At 33.7% G+C, this 19,749-nt stretch overlaps 1 protein-coding gene across 4 annotated transcripts in view; it reads right to left on the reverse strand.

Annotated features, from left to right (window-relative positions):
* The window catches only part of PCDH11X (protocadherin 11 X-linked), a 512,079-nt gene that overhangs the window by 404,744 nt on the left and 87,586 nt on the right, over positions 1-19,749 (reverse strand). The window contains exon 5 of one of the 4 annotated variants that reach the window (XM_069811517.1): positions 16,677-18,254. The exons of the other annotated variants lie outside the window; for them this stretch is intronic. Within the exon in view, the coding sequence (XP_069667618.1) occupies positions 18,249-18,254 (6 nt within the window). The 3' untranslated portion in view covers positions 16,677-18,248. Of the gene's footprint in view, positions 1-16,676; positions 18,255-19,749 lie in introns of those variants that run through there. 4 annotated transcript variants of the gene reach the window in all.

Below are 19,749 nucleotides of genomic sequence, written 5' to 3' on the forward strand. Positions count from 1 at the left end.
AAAAAAATTCTAGAGAAAGGCACTGGGGGAAAAAGACATAACCCTATAACTATCCAATAATGAAAGAAAACTGGACATAATGAAAATGAACCTCCATAAATATGATTTTCCAAAAGATTTTTTCTTTTTTTTTTTTTGTATTAAATTTCAACTCATACATTAAAGTGAGCGAGAACTCAACTCACTGGTTTGCTGCTAAAGAGCTGCAGATTGCTTCTGAATGAAGAAAATGGTGTGGAGCTGCACTGCACTTTTAAAGGTTAGCAAGACACCTGATGCTCTGATACTGTTTGTTCTCATTTCATAGGGCTTTTCCTCTTGAGGTTTCATCCCCTTCTAGTTTTCCTACAGTGCAAAGCTGTGAACAGATATAATGCAATACAATGTATAGTATCCCAAAGATGTCTTTATAGAATATCATTCTACTTCTCTGTTATTACACTTTTTTCTTGGCTTTTTATTCATACAATAAAAGCATATTTTTTCTCCAAACTAGAAGAAAGCAATTGAGATGAAGCATCAAATAACAACTGTACCTTTGATTCTCCATTAAAATAAATCCAAGATGTGGCCTTGAAGAAAGAAAAAATTAGCCAAATAATAAATAGTAATAATAGAAATTCTTTTTTATGGTTTACCAAAATGCAGCTATCAGAAGTAATTTTTTTGTCAAATTATCTTAACAGAAACTAGATTTAAATATAGTTCGGGTTTGGTTTTTTTTCCCCTACTCCTTAAATCTTGCATGTGAGTATCAGGACTACTCAGGAAGGTTCAGGTTTGAAACCTCTCCAGTCTGAAAATGTATCACAGTGTAAGAGTAGCTTTATCATACTACTCTATCACATGTAAACCCTGACATGACAGAAGCTGCACTTAGGCTGAAAATACAGTTCAGCTGTCAGATGCTAATTAGACTTTGAAACCCTTCTGGACATCACAATAATTGTGTTAATTGATATCATATGGGATGGCAGATTATGAGATTTGGGATGTCTGTCTCCAGCAACAGTAAAAGAGCAATGGACTCTTTTGATAAAGGACAGAATTGTATTACGGTGGAGTTTGATTTCAGTTTTCCCACATCATAAGGTTTTTTTACTCTGCACAGTACCCCTTCCAAAGGAAAGATAAAGTAAAAACTGCTTAACACACATAAAAATTCCTGGACTTTACCAAAAGCTGTGCAAAGCAACAAGTTCCTTCTCCTTCAAAAATTTCTGTGACATTTTAGGAGTTTCTAGATTTAATTTGGATAAAACTCTCCCCTCAAAGTGTCCACTTCCCATCTTCCTATCACCCCACCTCCAACCTCTACTCCTACACTTTTGCATGAAGACATAACTGTGCTACTCAGTCTTCCAAAGGTTTCTGGGAAGAGGAAATAGGCAACTGAATACAATGTTTTCCATTTACATCCCATCTCAGAATTATTATACTCACAAATTATCACTCTTAGTCGAGTTTTTCCAAAAGCAGTCCTGGTGGCATAATCTAAAAGGAACATGAACTCTTTAAAACCTTTAACTCAATTTAGGCTTTGACAGTAGTACTTATATGGCAAAATATCTAGTGTTTTCTGAAAGTTCTCTATTGGGCTGCTTCTCCCAAAATGTTTTGCTGCAAGTTATGAAGTAGCGGTATGGGAGTACAGCTCAAGATGACACCGACTTCTCTTACAACACGACATGAACTTTATTTTGTAATGATGTCTTGCCAAAGAGACTTACTGAACTGACTAGACTGAACAATGCTTCATTGACTGAGCTCAGTAGTGACTACTGTCAGAATGCAAAGTGAATGGCATTTTCTCCAAAGGTTAGATGCTATCAAAGGAAACAAAAACATACATGTTGACACTTGTGAACTTTGCAAACAAGAAAGCGATTACACTATCCACACTGCCTGAAGACAACATCACTTTCTCCTCATGCATGGTTTTTGGATTACTGGAATGTACCAGGATCCACTGCAGGCTGTCTGCTGGCAATATGGAGGCATGTGCTGATATACTAAATACAAGTTCTCCAAAATCCTTGTTCTTTTCTTCTTTGTAAATATACTGATAATAAATTATATGCCCAAATAAAAAAGCAGAACAAATGCACTTGAATCTTTATCAGCTTATGGCAAAGAGTAAAGGAGGTGAATCAGTCTGATGGAAATACACATACAAAAATGATGTCACGAAGAGAAATTACTTCAACAGTAAAAAATATGATCACTGTAACATAGCATATAAAATACTTATTCTACAAAAGTAAAGGAAAATATCAGAGAATTTCATTTCTCTTTGTACAGTAAAATTTGCTAATATTTCAAACAACTTCTAACAACATATATGGAATAAGCACCCTAACATTAGAGTCAATGGAGGTGAAAATACCTGAGTATAATACTTCTGCTCACTTTGAAAACTTCTCTCTGCATTATCTATCATTTAATTACCTCAGCTCTTTCTAACTGAGAGTACATATGCCTATAGCACTGAAGGTCATAGCTTCAAAATGTTCTCAGCTTTGTGAGCCCTAGTTTTTAAAATTATTTTTGTATTAGATTTCAGAAATCATCTTACCCAGCTTTAGCTATCTAAAAGCTAAGTGTTCATATAGTTTCCTCCTACAGTACATACAGGATAGTTAGAGAGTGACTCATTCCAGTTTATGCTAAGTATTTGAGACAGCTATAGCAGATGATTCTCTAGGTGCGTCTCTCTTCCTTCACCTCCTACAGAAAAAATGAATTCCAACATAAATCCTTAATAAAAAAATATTTCTGCTACTGTTACAGTCATTCAAAACAGAAACTATTATCACTTGGAAGAATTAAATTACATAATACAAAGTATATAATAAGGCTGTATCTGCTCTGCTTATTCTCCCTCCCCAAGCCTGTGCTTCAGCCCACTGACAGTTGAGTATCTAGGCCTGATACAACATATTTACTGATCCAGTATGTCAGCCAATCTGTTCTAAATTTGCAAAAGAGAATTAAGTAACCCAAAGTCAGTAAAAAGAAAAGCAAAACTTCATTTTTTCAGCATTTCCCCAACTAAAATATGTACAAAATGTTCATTTGTATCAGTCTATGGGATTCAGTATGATCATTGCCTCAGTGAGATCATACCTACACCTAAATATGGTCCATGTACTTCACATAAACACCACGGTGTACAACCAATGCCGTTGGGAACAGAATATGAACTCTGTCTTTCATTAAGAAAACCCCATTCATCCTCAACAACACTCCAAATGGCAGGGCTATGAAATGCAGTTTTCTTTGATTTTCTCTGTCATTTACTTAGTGAAGAAGGGGTGTCCCATTTCCATCCATCTGTTTTTGGGTATCTTCTCAACATTTTATTACAATATGTCCTATTAATTTACCTTTCCTTCTTACTATGCTCTTCTGGTTACAGCTGGTATAGTGTTGACCTGTAAGGTTTTGCAGTTTGCATTTGTCTCTGTAATTCAACTGCTACTGGTTGATACAGCTGTAACCATTTAAGCTGGATCAACCAGTCTCTCCCTTTCAAAAACAAAAAAGCTACTAAGCTTTTCTGACCTTTTTTCTTTTTCTTCCAATCTCCAGCCACAATATGGTAAGAGAAAAACAATTACAAAAAAGAAAATCCATACAAAGCTTACAACCACACAGAAGTCATGGAACAGAAATAGCATAAGACAATCTTCCACAATCCCTGTGGAAGATTACAATACATTCACTTGTGAACTCCCATCACATCACATTTTTTTGACCAGTAGTGGAACATCCTGTTCCAGCTTCTCACTCCCTGACCTGAATAACACCCTTAATAAAGTCAGTATCAGATGTGTTGTACTGCCAGATAAAACCAGAAAAAACCCAGAAACCAATTACACAATTACCAACAGACTAATAACCCCCTCCTATCTTTGAAAAAAATTATGACAGTCATGAACTATGACCTGAAATTAGTATATGGCAACTTTTGGTTCATTGTACCCAATCTGATTTCTTCACTCAAGGAACCTAGTACTTCAGAGGTGTAAAAATTAAAAGTGACTAGTCAGATACTTTTTCCTCTGGAAATAATTCACAGAATAAACAGTTACTTGGAAACCAGTCCAAATACTACAGAACTCCTTTGGAATAACAGGTTTTACAGATTTACCCATAAGGTTGTGACATCCATTGGTAAATTCTCATCTATCAATAGAATATTCTGTATTTGACTATGAAAGAACAGAGTCTAATTTTTAAATTATTTTTTGGATCAGATGAGAAGCAACTGAATTCAAGGTTCACATTTCAGTGCACAGAGTACTAAACTAAATACCTCCATTAAATACAGATCTACATTCTTGACTTGCAGTCTTTAAACCTGCCTGATGGAAAATAAAGAATAAGTGGCATTTTTCATCAGGATTTTATCTTGATAAAAAGTCCTTTTTGCAGATATATTTGATATTCATTATGTTCCTGTAACAGTCTCTGCATCTCAAATGTTATCAAACCCTGGCAGAATCTTTTCATCTTAATAATACAAAAGTACACTTTGTGTTCTCAACCCTATTTTGTTCAGATTATCAATAGGAAAGGTTTGATTGACATAGGGAAAGGAAAAACAGTTCCGATTAAATCTGAGAGTTTTTATTTGGGCTGGTTTCACAAGAAGAAAAGGTTCTCTCTCTGTTATGATATGTGTCAGACTTTTTCTGGCCATTATTTTTTATATAGACCATTGGACTATTATTTTCAGGAGTAAGTGTAGGTAGACTTCAAGTAAGTTCTGCATTTGTGGCTTTGATGAATAGCTTCAGTTTATCAAGCAGCCAGATTCTGTCTTTCACTTTACTTACAAAGGGGACAACAGTGAACAAGTTATTCAGCCCTCCCAAGCAAAACTGACATGTGTTTGACATTACCCAAACCAACTACAAGGGATTTCATCAAAACACTAAAAAAGCAGTTGCCTTCTCTGTTTCTAATTTTATTTCTATGTGATGTCCACTCTAATTACACCTGACTTTTGGAAGGTAATGATTCATCAGTTCCTATAAAAATTTCCCATGGTCTTTCAACACCTTTTTTTTTTTCCTGTTACCGAATAGATAAACATCAATCATTTCTACCTGTTGAAAAACTTATAATTACTGTACTACAATATTTCCCTGTATTATTGAAAATCATGCTCTGGGTTTGCTCAAAAATAACTTTAGTATAAACACATATAATGTACAGTAAAGACAAGTATCACTCATAAGTAATAAACGATCAATAATCAGATAAAGTTTCTGTTACAGGTAATGTTTATATTTTGGACTTTATACTCATATAATATTCAAAATAATTCACTGCTCTCTCTCAATACAGCTTTCCCCTTCTTTGTTCTAAAATGCTAATTGTGAATCATTTCAATGCAGGATTAAAAACCGCAGGAGTTTTAAAGACAATATCAAAAGATGTCACTAGTCTAACCTTTTCAAATTGACTTACAAGTGACAGAACAGGATACAAGTGCCTGTCATATAAAATATTTTTGTTACCAGAAGTTCTAATATATAAAACATATATTTGAACTGGTCCTGCACCCAGCACTGAATAATTTCAAAATATTATGCTGAATTTGAGGATCTAGCTTACTTCATACCTTCCATCAAATGGCCAAAGAGCTGTATAAAGGTATATGTATAGTGCCCAGTAAAAAGAAAAAATATATTGTAGGCTACTGCATAACATATTCTGTACTTGGGAAAAATGCTCAAGCATTAAAAAAAACCCCAAACCCCAAGGAAAAGACAGAAAAAAAAAATGTTTACATTGGCAACTATTCAAGTTGTCACATCAGAGTTACCTTTTAGGCTATCTCAATGCTTCAAAAATCTTCTTGACCTTTCAAACAGAAGGTTTTATCAAGACATATTTGCAAGCAAGAACTGCATCCCTTCCCATGTTTGTGAGGCTCTCCCCTTAAAGGGAATTTCACTTCACTTCTCCTGATCCATGTAGTAACTCCACTGAGACGGAGCAAATTACTTTACATGAGCCATCAGTTATGTGTAAATACCAGGATTTGCAGAACTTGATAAATTATGCCACCTGTTACTTAATTTCTCTACCTATGACTATGAAATTTTGTAAACCCTGCAGAGTTCAGCAGTCATAGTAGACGGTCACTGTCCAGTGCACAGGATACCTAGGAGTGATTTTCCCTGGACATTTTCTCTGTGCAGGCTTCACAAATAGAGTTTTCATTTATGAGAAAGCCTTGCAATTAACTGAGTCATGTTGATATCGTATTTTTTACCAGAAGGTAAAAAGTTGACTCAATTTCTGTTTTTTGGCTTTTGCACTTTTGCATTTTGAAACTATTACTCAAAAGACTAAATTCTGATTGTGACCATTATCTCTTCCTGGGATATACTTTCAGAGATCCATCTGCTGTTTCTTATTTGCTTCACTTTTCTATGCATGTAAATGGGAAAAACAGTAAGTCATTGCAGAGTGTTAATATGTTACAAATATACAGCTAGAAACCAAATGAATATTGAGCCAGGCTACACGTTATTCTATTGACACAAAGCCCACTAAATAATCTTAGCTGTCCACTGAAGAAAACCTCCTCTGAGGATCTCCAGACACTACCAAGTGCTGTGTAGATTTCTGCATTCATCCACCTCCATCCATGCTGTGACTGTCTTTTCATCTGGTATAGAAGGTATTGCATGGGGACCATGCTGGACTAATACAGCCAAGGAAGTATAAAGAGAATATAATACCAGCTCTGGATTTATTCCTTCCTTTGCTTTCCCTGACCAGCTCCTCAATAGATTTGGGTGCTCAGAGTCATTTAGCCCTGAGTTTTAGTATTTTCTCTTTTCTTCATTTTAGATACAAGGATACAGTTTACAAATGCACTTTTATGAATGAAATTCAATTTGAATTATACTTAAATGGAAAATTTAACAAAATATATCATGTAAGTATTGACAGGAAATATATTCCAGGGTTTTTACTCTTTCATCAGAAATTTGGAACAGTAATTTCAGAGTTTCCATGAAAAGAATTAATAGAAAAATAACATATAAAAAAGAAACAACAGGTTTTGGTTAATTTCATTCAAAAGAGATGTCTGAAAAACACTGAGTTAGAGATAGCCATTCAAGTGCAGAAGCATACAAAATGATCTACAGTCACAAAAAAGGCATCAACAATGTGAATTACATCCTGCAAAAAAAACATTAAAAATACTTGGTTTAGTCAGCTTTATATTTTTTCCTATTTAAATATAAATTAAATTTGTCTAATATAATTTTAAAATGTAATACTGTTCCCTCCTTTTTTAATACAAATATGCTTATCCTTAAAGGAACTTTATGTGACACAGGGAAGAGTTTTAACATAGAACATACTAACTTTCTTGGAAGTATTCTCTACTTAGCCACTCAGAAAGAACAAACCCTTGAAACTTTCGATGTGTAAAAATGGATTGTGCATGTTGATTCTGTTTGTATTACATGTACGGATTTCACTCAAGTAGTGGATGCCCTCTGAAAATAAAGCTCCAAAGGGGCTTTATTTTTTCCATGATAAAATTTTAGATTCTCCCATCTATCTCAAGAAGAATGATGTTCTTCATGAGTAAGATCACTGCAGTTCATTCTGTGAAATTCCACAGTTATCATATCCTCATGTGAATTTAATAAAGCTTAGCCTTAGCTGCTCTTGAACAGCAGCCAAGCATTTGATTTGTTCTATTTCATTTTATTCATTTATATGCATCTTGCTACCATCTGGAATCATAAAAACAAACAGTTCAAGCAGTTAATGTGTTAAAAAGGGGCAATGAAATAATGAAATATTCTCTTCTCATCTCCCCCCTCCCCCATTTACTCTGTTTCTTTCATATCCATTTCAGAACTCATGTTGCCATTTCCTAATTCTAAAAAGACTTTCTGTAAGAGGATTGTCAAGGACAGATGTTGGAACCCTTACACAACTGAGCACGTGCTGTCTTATCCATGTTCAGTGTTTCAAAGCCAAAATACTGTAGCTAATAAATCATGCTTGGTAGCTGAAAGCGAACAAATAATTGCACCATTGTATATCTTGTATACAGAAAACATCAAAAGAATATTTTTCCCTCCAATTACATTTTCCTTTTTTAATTGCTATTGACAGAATTATTCTGTCATTTCTATCTGCTTTTAATATCCAACCTTCATGATAAGTTTCTGAAAAGGTTTGATTCACTCATTACTTTGTGAGAGAAACAATCACAACTATGTCAACTTATCAGTGTTTTCATTAGTAGAACTAGATAGAATCCAAATGAAAACTCACAATGTATTTATAAAATAAAGACAAATACAAAAGTTGATGAGCCATACAAGTGAGCAGAAAACAGTGTTCTTTTGGGCTCTACCCTGAAAATGTATATGAATAGATTTATTTAAAATATTTACATCTATAAGTAAACTGAATTCATTTGGATATTTATGCATATAAGCAGTGGATCCATAAAAACAATTAAGATTCTGATTTCCATTGAGAAACCTACATATACTTGAGGATCCAGAAATATTAAACATTTGTACTGACATAGGAATGTATTAATCTCAGAGAATTCGGAGAGGATCCTAAAGGATTCTCAGAGGATCCCAGAAATAGGCTGATTAGGAAAAAGTATTCTTGAAAGTATTGACATGGCAAAGAGTCAAAGTCTTCCAAATATGCTTTGTTTTCAGCATTAGTTTAAAATTATTTTGTGTGAATATTCACAGATTCTGTATTAGCAATAATATGGAGCGACACAATAGTGTGATGATGCAAGATATTACTGTATGCATTAAAACAGAAAGAGCGCAAAAGACATGCAGACTGAAAAAGATGAAGACATGTTTAGTGAAGCATGATGAGACAGCTGAAGACTGTTCAATATCTAGAAGTGAAGAGGAAGATGGAGATACAGACAAAATTGAGACGGACGGACGGAAGGAAGGAAGGAAGGAGACCACCTGAACACATGAGGGCCTCAATAGAGCTGACTGGAAATTTTCACCTTATCCCATCATGACTTTTTCAACTGGGAAGCCAGGGAACAAGCTTGTTGTTTGAGAGGTCACAATACAATCACTCTAAATACGATGGAGCATATATGCTCTCTAGGATACAATGCACACTTTTGTCAAAGAAACAGAGATATGACTGAGTGAAAATGAATGACTGTGATCTGCTTTAATGACTTCTGTTCAAAACAGACTTTGCTGGATTTTCTCTAAGGGCCCAGAAAAGGTTTCACTGGTACTCAAGTACTTCATATCAATCGGTAAAGTATATACATGCTCTTTCAATAGGAATTAAACACAACAAGGGAAATTCCAATTAAGACAAGGAAAAACTTTTCACCATGGGGGTAATCAAATAGGAACTAGTGTTTCAAAAAAGTTTTGGAATCTCCACCCTTAGAGATACTCAGAAGTCAATTGAACAAGGTCCTGAGGAAACTGATCTAAATTAGCCTAATTTTGAGCACCGCGATTGGACTAGGTGACTCCCACAGGGCCCTCTGAACCTGAATTATTCTATGATTCCATGACGTGTAATCTTTAAGAAGCCTGATATAAGAAATACACATATATTCTGTGACCCACCAACATATCCTAAATGGTAATAATACATTGCCAAAGGAGATTTATACATCTGATATTAATTCCTTTGGTTATTATCACAGTGCTTTTGTGAAACGTGAAGTTGACACAATGCCAAGTGCAAGAACTTACATATGTGTGGACTGTTACACAAACGACTCCACCATAGTTACAATATATTAGTACAAGAACAGGAAAACATATGAATAAGACAATCCTAAACCCTCTATTAGAGACCAGAAAACAAGAATCTCATGGTGTTAGACCATACAGGTATTCTTTTAAATCACAAAAGAACAAAGATAATATTTCATGAGGAGGATATGAAGTAACTTGAGTTAGGAAGCTGGCGAAAGCAATAATACGCAGAAGTGGTCTTACAATAAACCTGATGAAGAAAGGGAATTCAATCAGTAAAGATAACTTATCAGGTATTACTTCACAAGTTTGGCCACACAATAGCCAAAGAATGCCACTACTTTCTTAAAATGTATTCATCACATTCTTAGAAGTTACTGTCTTTGAATTAGTAAGTTTGAAGGAATCCTCAAGCCTAATGTTTTCAAAATTAGTAGGTCTGATGATTGCCCATGTGTAAGTAAACACCAATCTGTTTATCCATGCTTTTTAATTAGTCACAATGTCATTTTGCTAGATTAAAATAAAAAAATCTACTTCGGGCCATTCAAAAATGCATTCAGCCATGCTACTAAACAACAAGAAATACCTTAGAATACACCCTTATAGAGAAAATAATAATTTGAAAAGTATTAGAAATTTATGTTCTTTTTGGTGTACATCTATGTATAAGCTTCTACAGCCCTTTAATGTATAAAATAAGAGTTAAAGGTAAATATTTAGTGTGAAGAAAAATGATCCACACAGAAGCTATTATCTTACTTCAATGTATCTAGTGGGACATACTTCTGAAAAGTACTAAACTTCTGTATTTGGAAGACTAGCTTATCGCTATTTTGAGGGAAGAAAAAAGGATTTTCTTGTAGGATTTTTTGTAAATCCATTGTTCCCACTCAGTTCTAAAAAATATTATAGATCCAGCTGACTCAGCATGGACTGTAGAACAGTGAATACAACAATGCTGACCACTGCTGCTAATAACAATGTCAGACATACCTTTACAAGTGACAGCAGCTCTTAGTTGCAGCTCTCACTGTGTTCTGAGTTTAACACAAGTTGGGAGAAACATTTCTTCTATAAATTGTAGTCGTTTTGGCTTCTAACTTTGAAATCAATAGCAATCAAAATCTCAGCAGGGTGAAGAAGTTACTGCCTCCTTACTGCTAAGCTTAAGAACATAATACAATGTTTTCCTCTCTTGAAGTTTTGTTTACAAATATTCAAAATAGAAAAGCACTTTCCGAGCTTCAGGTTGATTCATTGGTATGTTTGCTACAGATAGTTTCATGTTAAACACCCCAGAACCAGATGCTTTTGGAAACAGAAGATAGAAGGTAGGAAATGCTTATGCTTTCATAGTATATAATTCTAAATATCTATACCTATATGTTTACATAATTACAATAACCGGGTACTTGCAAGCAAAAGTACTTGCTTTTTTTATTACTTTTTTTAACATATTTCAAGAAATAAAATGCCACAAAGCTAGAATACAGTATATTGTGCCACAAAAACTATAATTTTACCTCAGGTAAGTTTAAAAATGGAAAAACATAAATCATACCATAAACTTTTTGTACCATCTTTAAGAATTGAAATAGTTTCTTCCAGTTAAAATAGCAAAGAAAACCATACCATATGCTTTTCAAGTCTAAGTTGCATTTCTTTTTCACTTTGAGTTCAAAATGCATTAATTTCCACAGGGAGGGAAACAAAATTTCTAACAATCAATAAACATCATTCAACAATACAATTAAAACATCTTACCTTACAATCACAATAAACCTGATATGAATCAGACTTTTCAAGTCAAATATGAACACATATCCATGTGTTCACATACATTCAACATTAGCAGGCAACATTCTGCTACTTTTATCCATAATTAGAAATCCACACTAATCCAATTAAGAAAGTATGTCAGAATGTGACTCAAAACTACACCTGCAAAGATCTCTAATGTGGCACTTTAGATTTTCATAGAGCTATCCCACCACAATAAAAACTATACACTAAGAAGATTTCTCGGTTCTGTCTAATACCACCTAGGTCCTGCACACAATCATGACCTTGTCTATGCAGACACTGGCAACTTTGGTTGATAGAATCACAAAAGATATACAGCACTGAACAGCTGAGGCACAGGTATTGTTCATTTAACTGGGGGACAAGGATGAATACTACTTTTGTACTCCATTAGTTTCTTTCAAATACTTTAAGATGCTTTCTTGTACCTAAGCAATTAGGATTGTACAAATCACCTTACCAACAAATCGATCTGAAAATATAGAATAATTTGAGTGTTCATCCCCCCAAAAGTAAAACCACTGTACCACATGTATGTAAGCCAAAATGTCTTCTTAACTTCAAGTCAGATTTTCTACTACAACTCCACCAATAGCACACCCGCAGACAGAAATTTTGGTATACCATACAAATACAGAACAAAATTCTCCAAAATTAACAAAACATTCAGATTTATTCTTATTTCATAAGAAGCTATTTTTTAAGTCCCACTTCTGCCAGAAAATACTGAGCTGTTATTTTGTATTTAATTGCAATTAATTTATATTTTTTAATTTATAATATTTAAACTGTTATTTAATACAAAATAACACTTAAAGAGCTTGTGATACTATTTGGTTAGAGTAAGAGGATTTTTTCTTTCCCTGAATTGCTTCTTCCCATAAAGTACATCTAAATCATGGAACACGTGTTTTCCTGAATATTTCCAATTACTCAAATATTCTAAAAGTTCAAAGGAAAAGAGGTTCCAAATTCCATTCACCTGTTGAAGTACTTCTTTCTGTGGGTCATTTGCTTATCTGAAACACATGTACATTAGTGTGTGGATAAGACCAGAATTATTTGTCCCTTGTTGTTGTCTTTTTAACAGGGGCTGGGGGGGAGGGGCAGGTGGGAAAGAGAATCAGCCCATCGATGGTTTAGATACAGATCTAGGAAAAGTATTTTTGTGGGGGAAAGTCTACGACTGGAGCCTTTCAGATCCATATTAGTGTCTGTGTGTCTATATGCCTGCAACTTGTTTGCTATTGATGAACACAGATAAAAGGGAAATTTTTGTACTGCTTAGACAATAAATAGGAGGAAATTCTTTTGAGGAACTGTCTTAGATTCAAATTTCATGTCAGACTCTGGTGATCATATCAAGAACAAAGTCAAACAACATGACAGTCCAGAAGGAAACAGAGAACATAAGCAGAGGGCAGTTCATCTACCTGACAGCCATAGACATCTTCTCTTAGCAGAGAAAGGATGAAAACTATGCTGAGAAAACAGACTGAAATTCAGCTCATAATTCTTAGCTGCAATTCAGTGATGGGAAATCAAGCTTCGTATCTTTGTTATCATCATTGAGTTTTTATTGGAAATAAGTTATTTGAGCTTTAATGAACACCTTCCATAGAAATGAAAAACATACTAAATACAAATGAATAAAACCTATTTAAAAGATTGCAGAAAGTCAGTAGTACCCCTGAAAAATTCTTGATAACACACTTACTTAATATCCATCTGTATAAATATAAATAACTGAATGTGATTTACATGTGTCTATTTATGAAATAAGCAGAGGCTCACAATTTGGAGGAAATACAGAAACGTCATTTGCATGATATTTTCAGTGGCAAGATTTAAGAGAACAAGTCTATATAATAGAAAAAAAAGGTATTTTAGAATAGTGGGAGACAGTACTAGCATGAGTAAAAGTGAAATAGTGAAAGAAAAAGAACTGAAATTCAAAACTGTACTTATCATATTGTATCCTAACCTCTAAGTTATCAAGAGTCACTTTCTAATATAGTGAGACCTCAGTACATTCTCAGAAGGGAAGATCAACCTTTCCAAATCTCAAAATAACGTGGTAAAGTGAAAACCTTAGTGTTTGGCTATCTTTCATAGCAAGATATAGGTACTGAGATAGGCACATATCTACAATTACATTCTATGTAATATATACTGCCTATAAACTTTGCTAATTGAGTACATGATAAATGCGTATATACACCCTCATGCTCTTTCTTTATATACACATGCACACAAGATACAAACATACATACACAGATATATATATATATAAGCACTATCTCTCTCTCTCTCTCTAGCTCTAAACGCTGTATAAACACTCACACATACATGTAAACATTGTTAGAAGATGTACAACTCTTGGAATTCCTGCTTAGACCAGATTTCTTTGAAGAAAATGTAGAAAAAAGAAATGTACTGCTAAGGAGCATGATGTTTTGAGAGAACGTATTTCTTTAGATAGATTACTAGTAAGCTTTATGGTACTTTATGTGCAGTAAAATTATTTTAATAATTATAGCTCCTAATCACTGTAAAAAATGTATGTATAGATTTGATGGTGTGCATGCATTAAGCAAACAGACCAGAGGTGTATTTAAAAACAGTGCTTCTCCAGAAGGTATACAAATATAATCTTCAAACAAAATTTATTTTAGAAATAGATAAATAAGACATAAACGGAACAGTGCTCGGTAATTCAATATGAAAGCAAAAATATATATTAAAAAAATATTTGTTAAAAAGATTTTACAAATAATACTTAAGACCAGGATATACCATAAATATATGTTTTATGGTAAAATGGGAAATCACTGAAAATGCGTAACAAAAAAACCCTGCAGCATTACAGTTTATGTTAAAAAAATAATTCTATTTACATCACAAACCAGCTTTGTTCCTGACAGCACCCTACTGCCCTTCAGCAATCCTGCACTCAGTTAAATACAGAAGGATTTAAATCCTCCAAAGTCCAATATATTTTCTGATATTACAGGCAGCTTTCAAACAAACTGTGCGCCATAGCTTTTCCTTGGAGTGACTCACTTGATACCAGAGCATGTTTGAGTTCAGGTGGCATTCAGCTTTGGTAGACACACATCCATATGAAATCCAGGCCTTGACAATATACCACAGGATGCAGAACGGCAAATCTGAGCGCCATCTTTAGCTGCTGGCATTGTAGGGCTAAAAGCAGCGATGTCATTAATTTACTCTGTAAAACTGGCAACAAATAAAGAACTATTCTGTTTGCTGAGCTACACGTAGCACTGCAACTAACCAAAACCAGACTCTAGAACTTTATCTATAGACACAGACCTGTCTGCTCTGGTGACAGGGGTTGCAACGTGCACCAGATAAAAGGATGAATCTCTTGAGAATTTTACTGAGATGACAGTGAGTAATAATTACAGCCTAAAGTACAATAAAATAACTTATAAAATATGATTGATTTTCCAAAGACAATATCACAAGTTTTCAATTTCAAAAGCAGCATTTGGTCAACTCAGTGATTTTCGCTCTTAATTTACTCTGACTTGTATGCAGTCAGACAATAGTATTTCTGTAGATGAAAACATTTGAGAAACAGAGTTGGTACACCTAGCTTTGACTCAGGATACTAATACTCATTTTAAAAAAAAAACAAAAGTAAATACAGAATTTTTTGACTGGCCTCCATTTAGACTTCACATCACTGAGAAGTGTAGAAGTTGACATTCAGCACACATACATATTTGGTCAGTACACACTGGGTTTTCATGAGGCTTTCATGAACCCATTTAACCACCTGAAAGAAATGAGGTCTCTGAAAAAGTCTTATGCCAGTCTATGAAAGAATTACTTTTTAAAAAGTAAAGATGTAAGAAAACAAAAATCAAAACAGAAGAAACACATGAAACTGAACCACTTAAGAGGTTGCTGGCTTTTCCCTTAATGCATTTGGGGGTTATTATAATTGGCTGTGCTGACTCATGAGAGAACTAGAAGAGAAAGATTACTGATTTGGACCAATAATCCAACCACTTGATGTACCTTTTATTTCATACATGTAACTTTTTAAAAGTTTAAAATCATCCTAGATTCTTTGAGAATTATTTATTGATAGACTAGAATGATAAGACCAGTAAAATACTAGGAAAAAGGTAGACCTTCAGCTAGGTTAAAAGCAAAAGAACTAGGGATCTTATGAAAAATATTTTTCTCTGTGAGCACATAACTGGCACATTTAAATTAGAAAGGTACTTATCAAAGGTTCTCTTCAACTCGGTGTAAGAAAGTAGGCACTTCTGAGGGCATGCAGTCCTAAAATCAAAATAACCTGCTATAGTATATCTCTGCCTTTTCACTACCACAGAAAAAACTGAGGGCAACCATATGTCCACTTGAGATGACTAAATTACATGCCTGAGGTTAGATTAACCTAGTCTAGTATCTCAACTCAGTATCCCTCAAGTCAAAAAAAAAAAAAAGTTTCAATGCAAGCACTGAAATTATTTGGTGCTTTTCTTAATCAAACATTAATTTTATGTATATGAGTTTTCTCATCAAGGAAATCCAACCTAATTATCATAATAACAGAAATCTGAAGATTCAAAAAAACAAAGAAAAAAAAGAAACTGAAAGTCTGTGAAATCTTACTATCTTCCTGACAAACAACTCTACTAGGCCAAAGTGTTATTACTCTTAACAAATATCTCTGAATGCTTCCCATCACCCTCCTACAAAACACCTAAGCAAACAATCTTAACAGCAATATGCAGGACCAGTCTTTGTTACACTAAACAATACTTCTTGAATAAATTCCTTACTATGTTAGCAATGAACTTTCAACCCAAAGCAACTGGCTGAATTGTGGCATTGAGTCAATAAATATCATTACTGTATGTCTAACACTGAAAGTGTTGGGTTTTTAGTTCGAGGCATAAATGCTGCAAGGGCACGATAAATAGGAATAGCAAAACTGTCTTATGGCTACATAAACTTCTTCCCAAGAAAATGATTTCATTATTGGAAATGAAAAATTTTCTGTAACAGTCATAGCTATAATTATGCAATACAATATGCTAAATTACAATTCGTACGTCATTATTAATAGAATTTATTTTACAGATCAAATAGCCAAATACACGTTTTTAAAAGAGCCAGATAGCAAATGTGGAGGAAACTATAGGCAACAGTCATGGTAGACATTCTGCAGTCCAAGAACTGAGGCAACGTGATTATTAAGTACAAGCCTATAAATATCTTTACATCAAACATACAGTAATGTGTAAGAATTCCACATTGTAGTCTAATTCATGAATCATTAATAACTTTTTCTTTAAAAGAAAGTTATATATACTGTATACATCCCAGTTAAAAGCAGTGTCTGTATTTCATTTTATTCTAGCAAACTAATATTACATGTTTTCATATAAGTGCAGAAAACAGGGTTCTTTATACTCCTTTGCTTCCTAAGAGATTTTGCATTGCATATGAAAGTCTAATATTATAGATGATACATATTAAGCATTACTCCCCAAGATGTGAGGCAATATACAAGAACTTGCAACCAACCTGCAAATGAAGCTATGTTATTCAAATTTTATTTTTTAAATGAGCCGTGCTAAATAACAAATTATAATGTAAAAAATTTTAATTTAAAAAACAAGTTAACTATATAGAGAAATAATTTGGGAAAAAAACCAAGAGTAGGCCATTTTTTTCCCCATTTGCTGGCTAACAGTGAAAAAATTATGTATGCTATTTCCTATTTTACCACACTGAAAACCAAGCCATTGGATTTATGACTTCTTTTTTTTTTTTTAAATAAAAGTATTTCAAAAGGTTAAATGTATGGCACCTGTTACACAGACATTAGCTAGACTTCAGCAAGCAAAATGCAAATTAAATTTTATTTTTAAAAGTTAAGTGAATACTTTCCAGTTATTTAAAAGGTGATCATTTATTACAAAAGGTTGTGGGTAAGAAAGCAGGAAGTACTCATTTTTCACTACTACTATTGTGCCTATAAAATGAGAAAGCAGTGATTTGATCAATTCTATTTATGATCCATAGCAGCAATATCATCATTAAAAATATTATGGAATAGATATAAATAACACTTAATTCTTAACATGTATAATGGTGCTATAAGTGACAACAATTCATTTGTTTTTCTTTTAAATGCAGGGAGTATAAAGAACTTTACATTCTCTTTCTAATGTATGAATAAAATTTATTGCTCCCTTTTAATATATTTATAGAAACAGAATTCCTAATTGTTTCAACTGAAATAAATAAGAAAAAAAATCTGGGACAAGAAGATGATTACAAGCAAAATAGATTTACCATAATCACCAACTGTGAAGAAGGATGGGTCACATTACTTTTTTTCTTAGCAAAACTACGTTATAGAACACTATAGCACAACGTACTAAAATTTCTTTGTCTTTTCTTTTTAAAAAATTCTTGCCCTTGATACCTTTCAGTAGGGCAGCTTGAACAGTTCATCGTCACTTCCAAACCCCTCTGGAGATCAGACGATAAATTTCTTCGGCAATCAGAGACAGGACAAAGGGCTTTCTCGTGCTATTTCCTTGTTTTCATGTTTGCTGGCTTAACATCATTGTGTACACGTACGACTTCAGTATATAACATCAGATGCGATGACGTTCAGAGCTGGCAAACAGAGAAACAGCATGAGAAAAGCCCTTTCCTGCATAATTTTCCCCATATATTGTAAAGTTTGTTTCCAAATTTCTACCATGTCAATCACTGTATGGTTTGAGAAATACTGAACTATTGTGGTTCTAAGTAACCAAGCATTTTTGATGTGTTTGTGTTTTCAGGCAAAGCAAAGATCATACACATCGATATGTGTATATATCTTTTCATACACAAGCAAAGATCTGCACACATCTATATACCCATAGCAAAAACGCTGAAACACAAGGAGCCACAGGAATGGCTTCTAAGTATGGTATTCTAGGTTTCTGTTGCAAGATTATAGCTACAGAAGACTACCATACTACCTAGAACATGTTCTAACAGGGTTTTAGCAGACTTTATTCAAGATAATCGTTCCTAAAAGCATAAAATATTTTGAATTGAAGAGTTATTTTGCATCTTTAGGCTACATTTATCATCAACAGAGTTAGAGTCCTAAAAATTCACAGAAATTAAACCATTCCAATCAATTATTTCACAGGAAAGAAATCACTATCAATACCAGAGTCACCAAGACACTAGCCACTCACTGGTCAGGAAATTGCTATCAACTGTAGATTATTGAGTGCAATACCTTCTGGGAGAAAATAGGAAAAGAAAAAAGTGTGAAAATTAAACTGCAGTTGAATCAGGCTTCATTGTTGGCAATGGTTTATAGCTATAGGCCATTTAAAAAAATAAAGTTGGGTCGGAAGGAGAAAAGACTAACCTTTTCAGTTATCCCACTGAAAAATGAAGGTGAAATGCACTTAATGTTTAGGAAAATTTATGCTGCTATTACCCCAAGGCAAGCTGCTATTGGAAAGAGTGTTGCCTATCATTCTAGTCTGCACAAAAATCACCCAGTTATTAATGCTAGAACGTCACCTACCAACTTCAGTATAAATTCAGTCAATGAGTTCTTACTGGAAAAAAAAAGCCTTTCTTTTCTCTAAATTAGTTTTTACTTAAGTGTCATTCAAAATATTTCAACTTCTCCTCATACAAAACATGAATTTCTTTTTTATTTTCTTCCCGTTTGTGCTCTGTTTTTGTCTTCTACTATGAGGCAAGATATCTTCACCCATGCTTTCCCAGTGAAAGATACATATTAAAATAACAATTCTGAAGTTTTTCTTCAAAGTGTACGACAGAGGAAAAGCATTTTCTTGACCAGCTTTACTTCACTAGTACTGCACATTTAAGTAACTGCTTACTAACTTCCAAGTTGCAGATTTTCACTTATCTTTCAGTTAGAAATCTTTTCTCCACATCCAACTTTTTTTTTTTTTCTGAAACATATATACATGGCAGCATATCAGAACTACCAGCAAAATTACCAGCCAGAAAATTAAGAGAAAATAACAAAAATATTCAGAATTGTAGTAATCAATTTTGAAATGGCTTTCAGGAAGGGCCTATACCAACAGCTATTTAGCCAGTATTTAGAATAAAATGTTGTTTGAGT

This window comes from Haliaeetus albicilla, chromosome 23, assembly GCF_947461875.1.
Source record: "Haliaeetus albicilla chromosome 23, bHalAlb1.1, whole genome shotgun sequence".
Lineage (NCBI taxonomy): Eukaryota > Metazoa > Chordata > Aves > Accipitriformes > Accipitridae > Haliaeetus > Haliaeetus albicilla.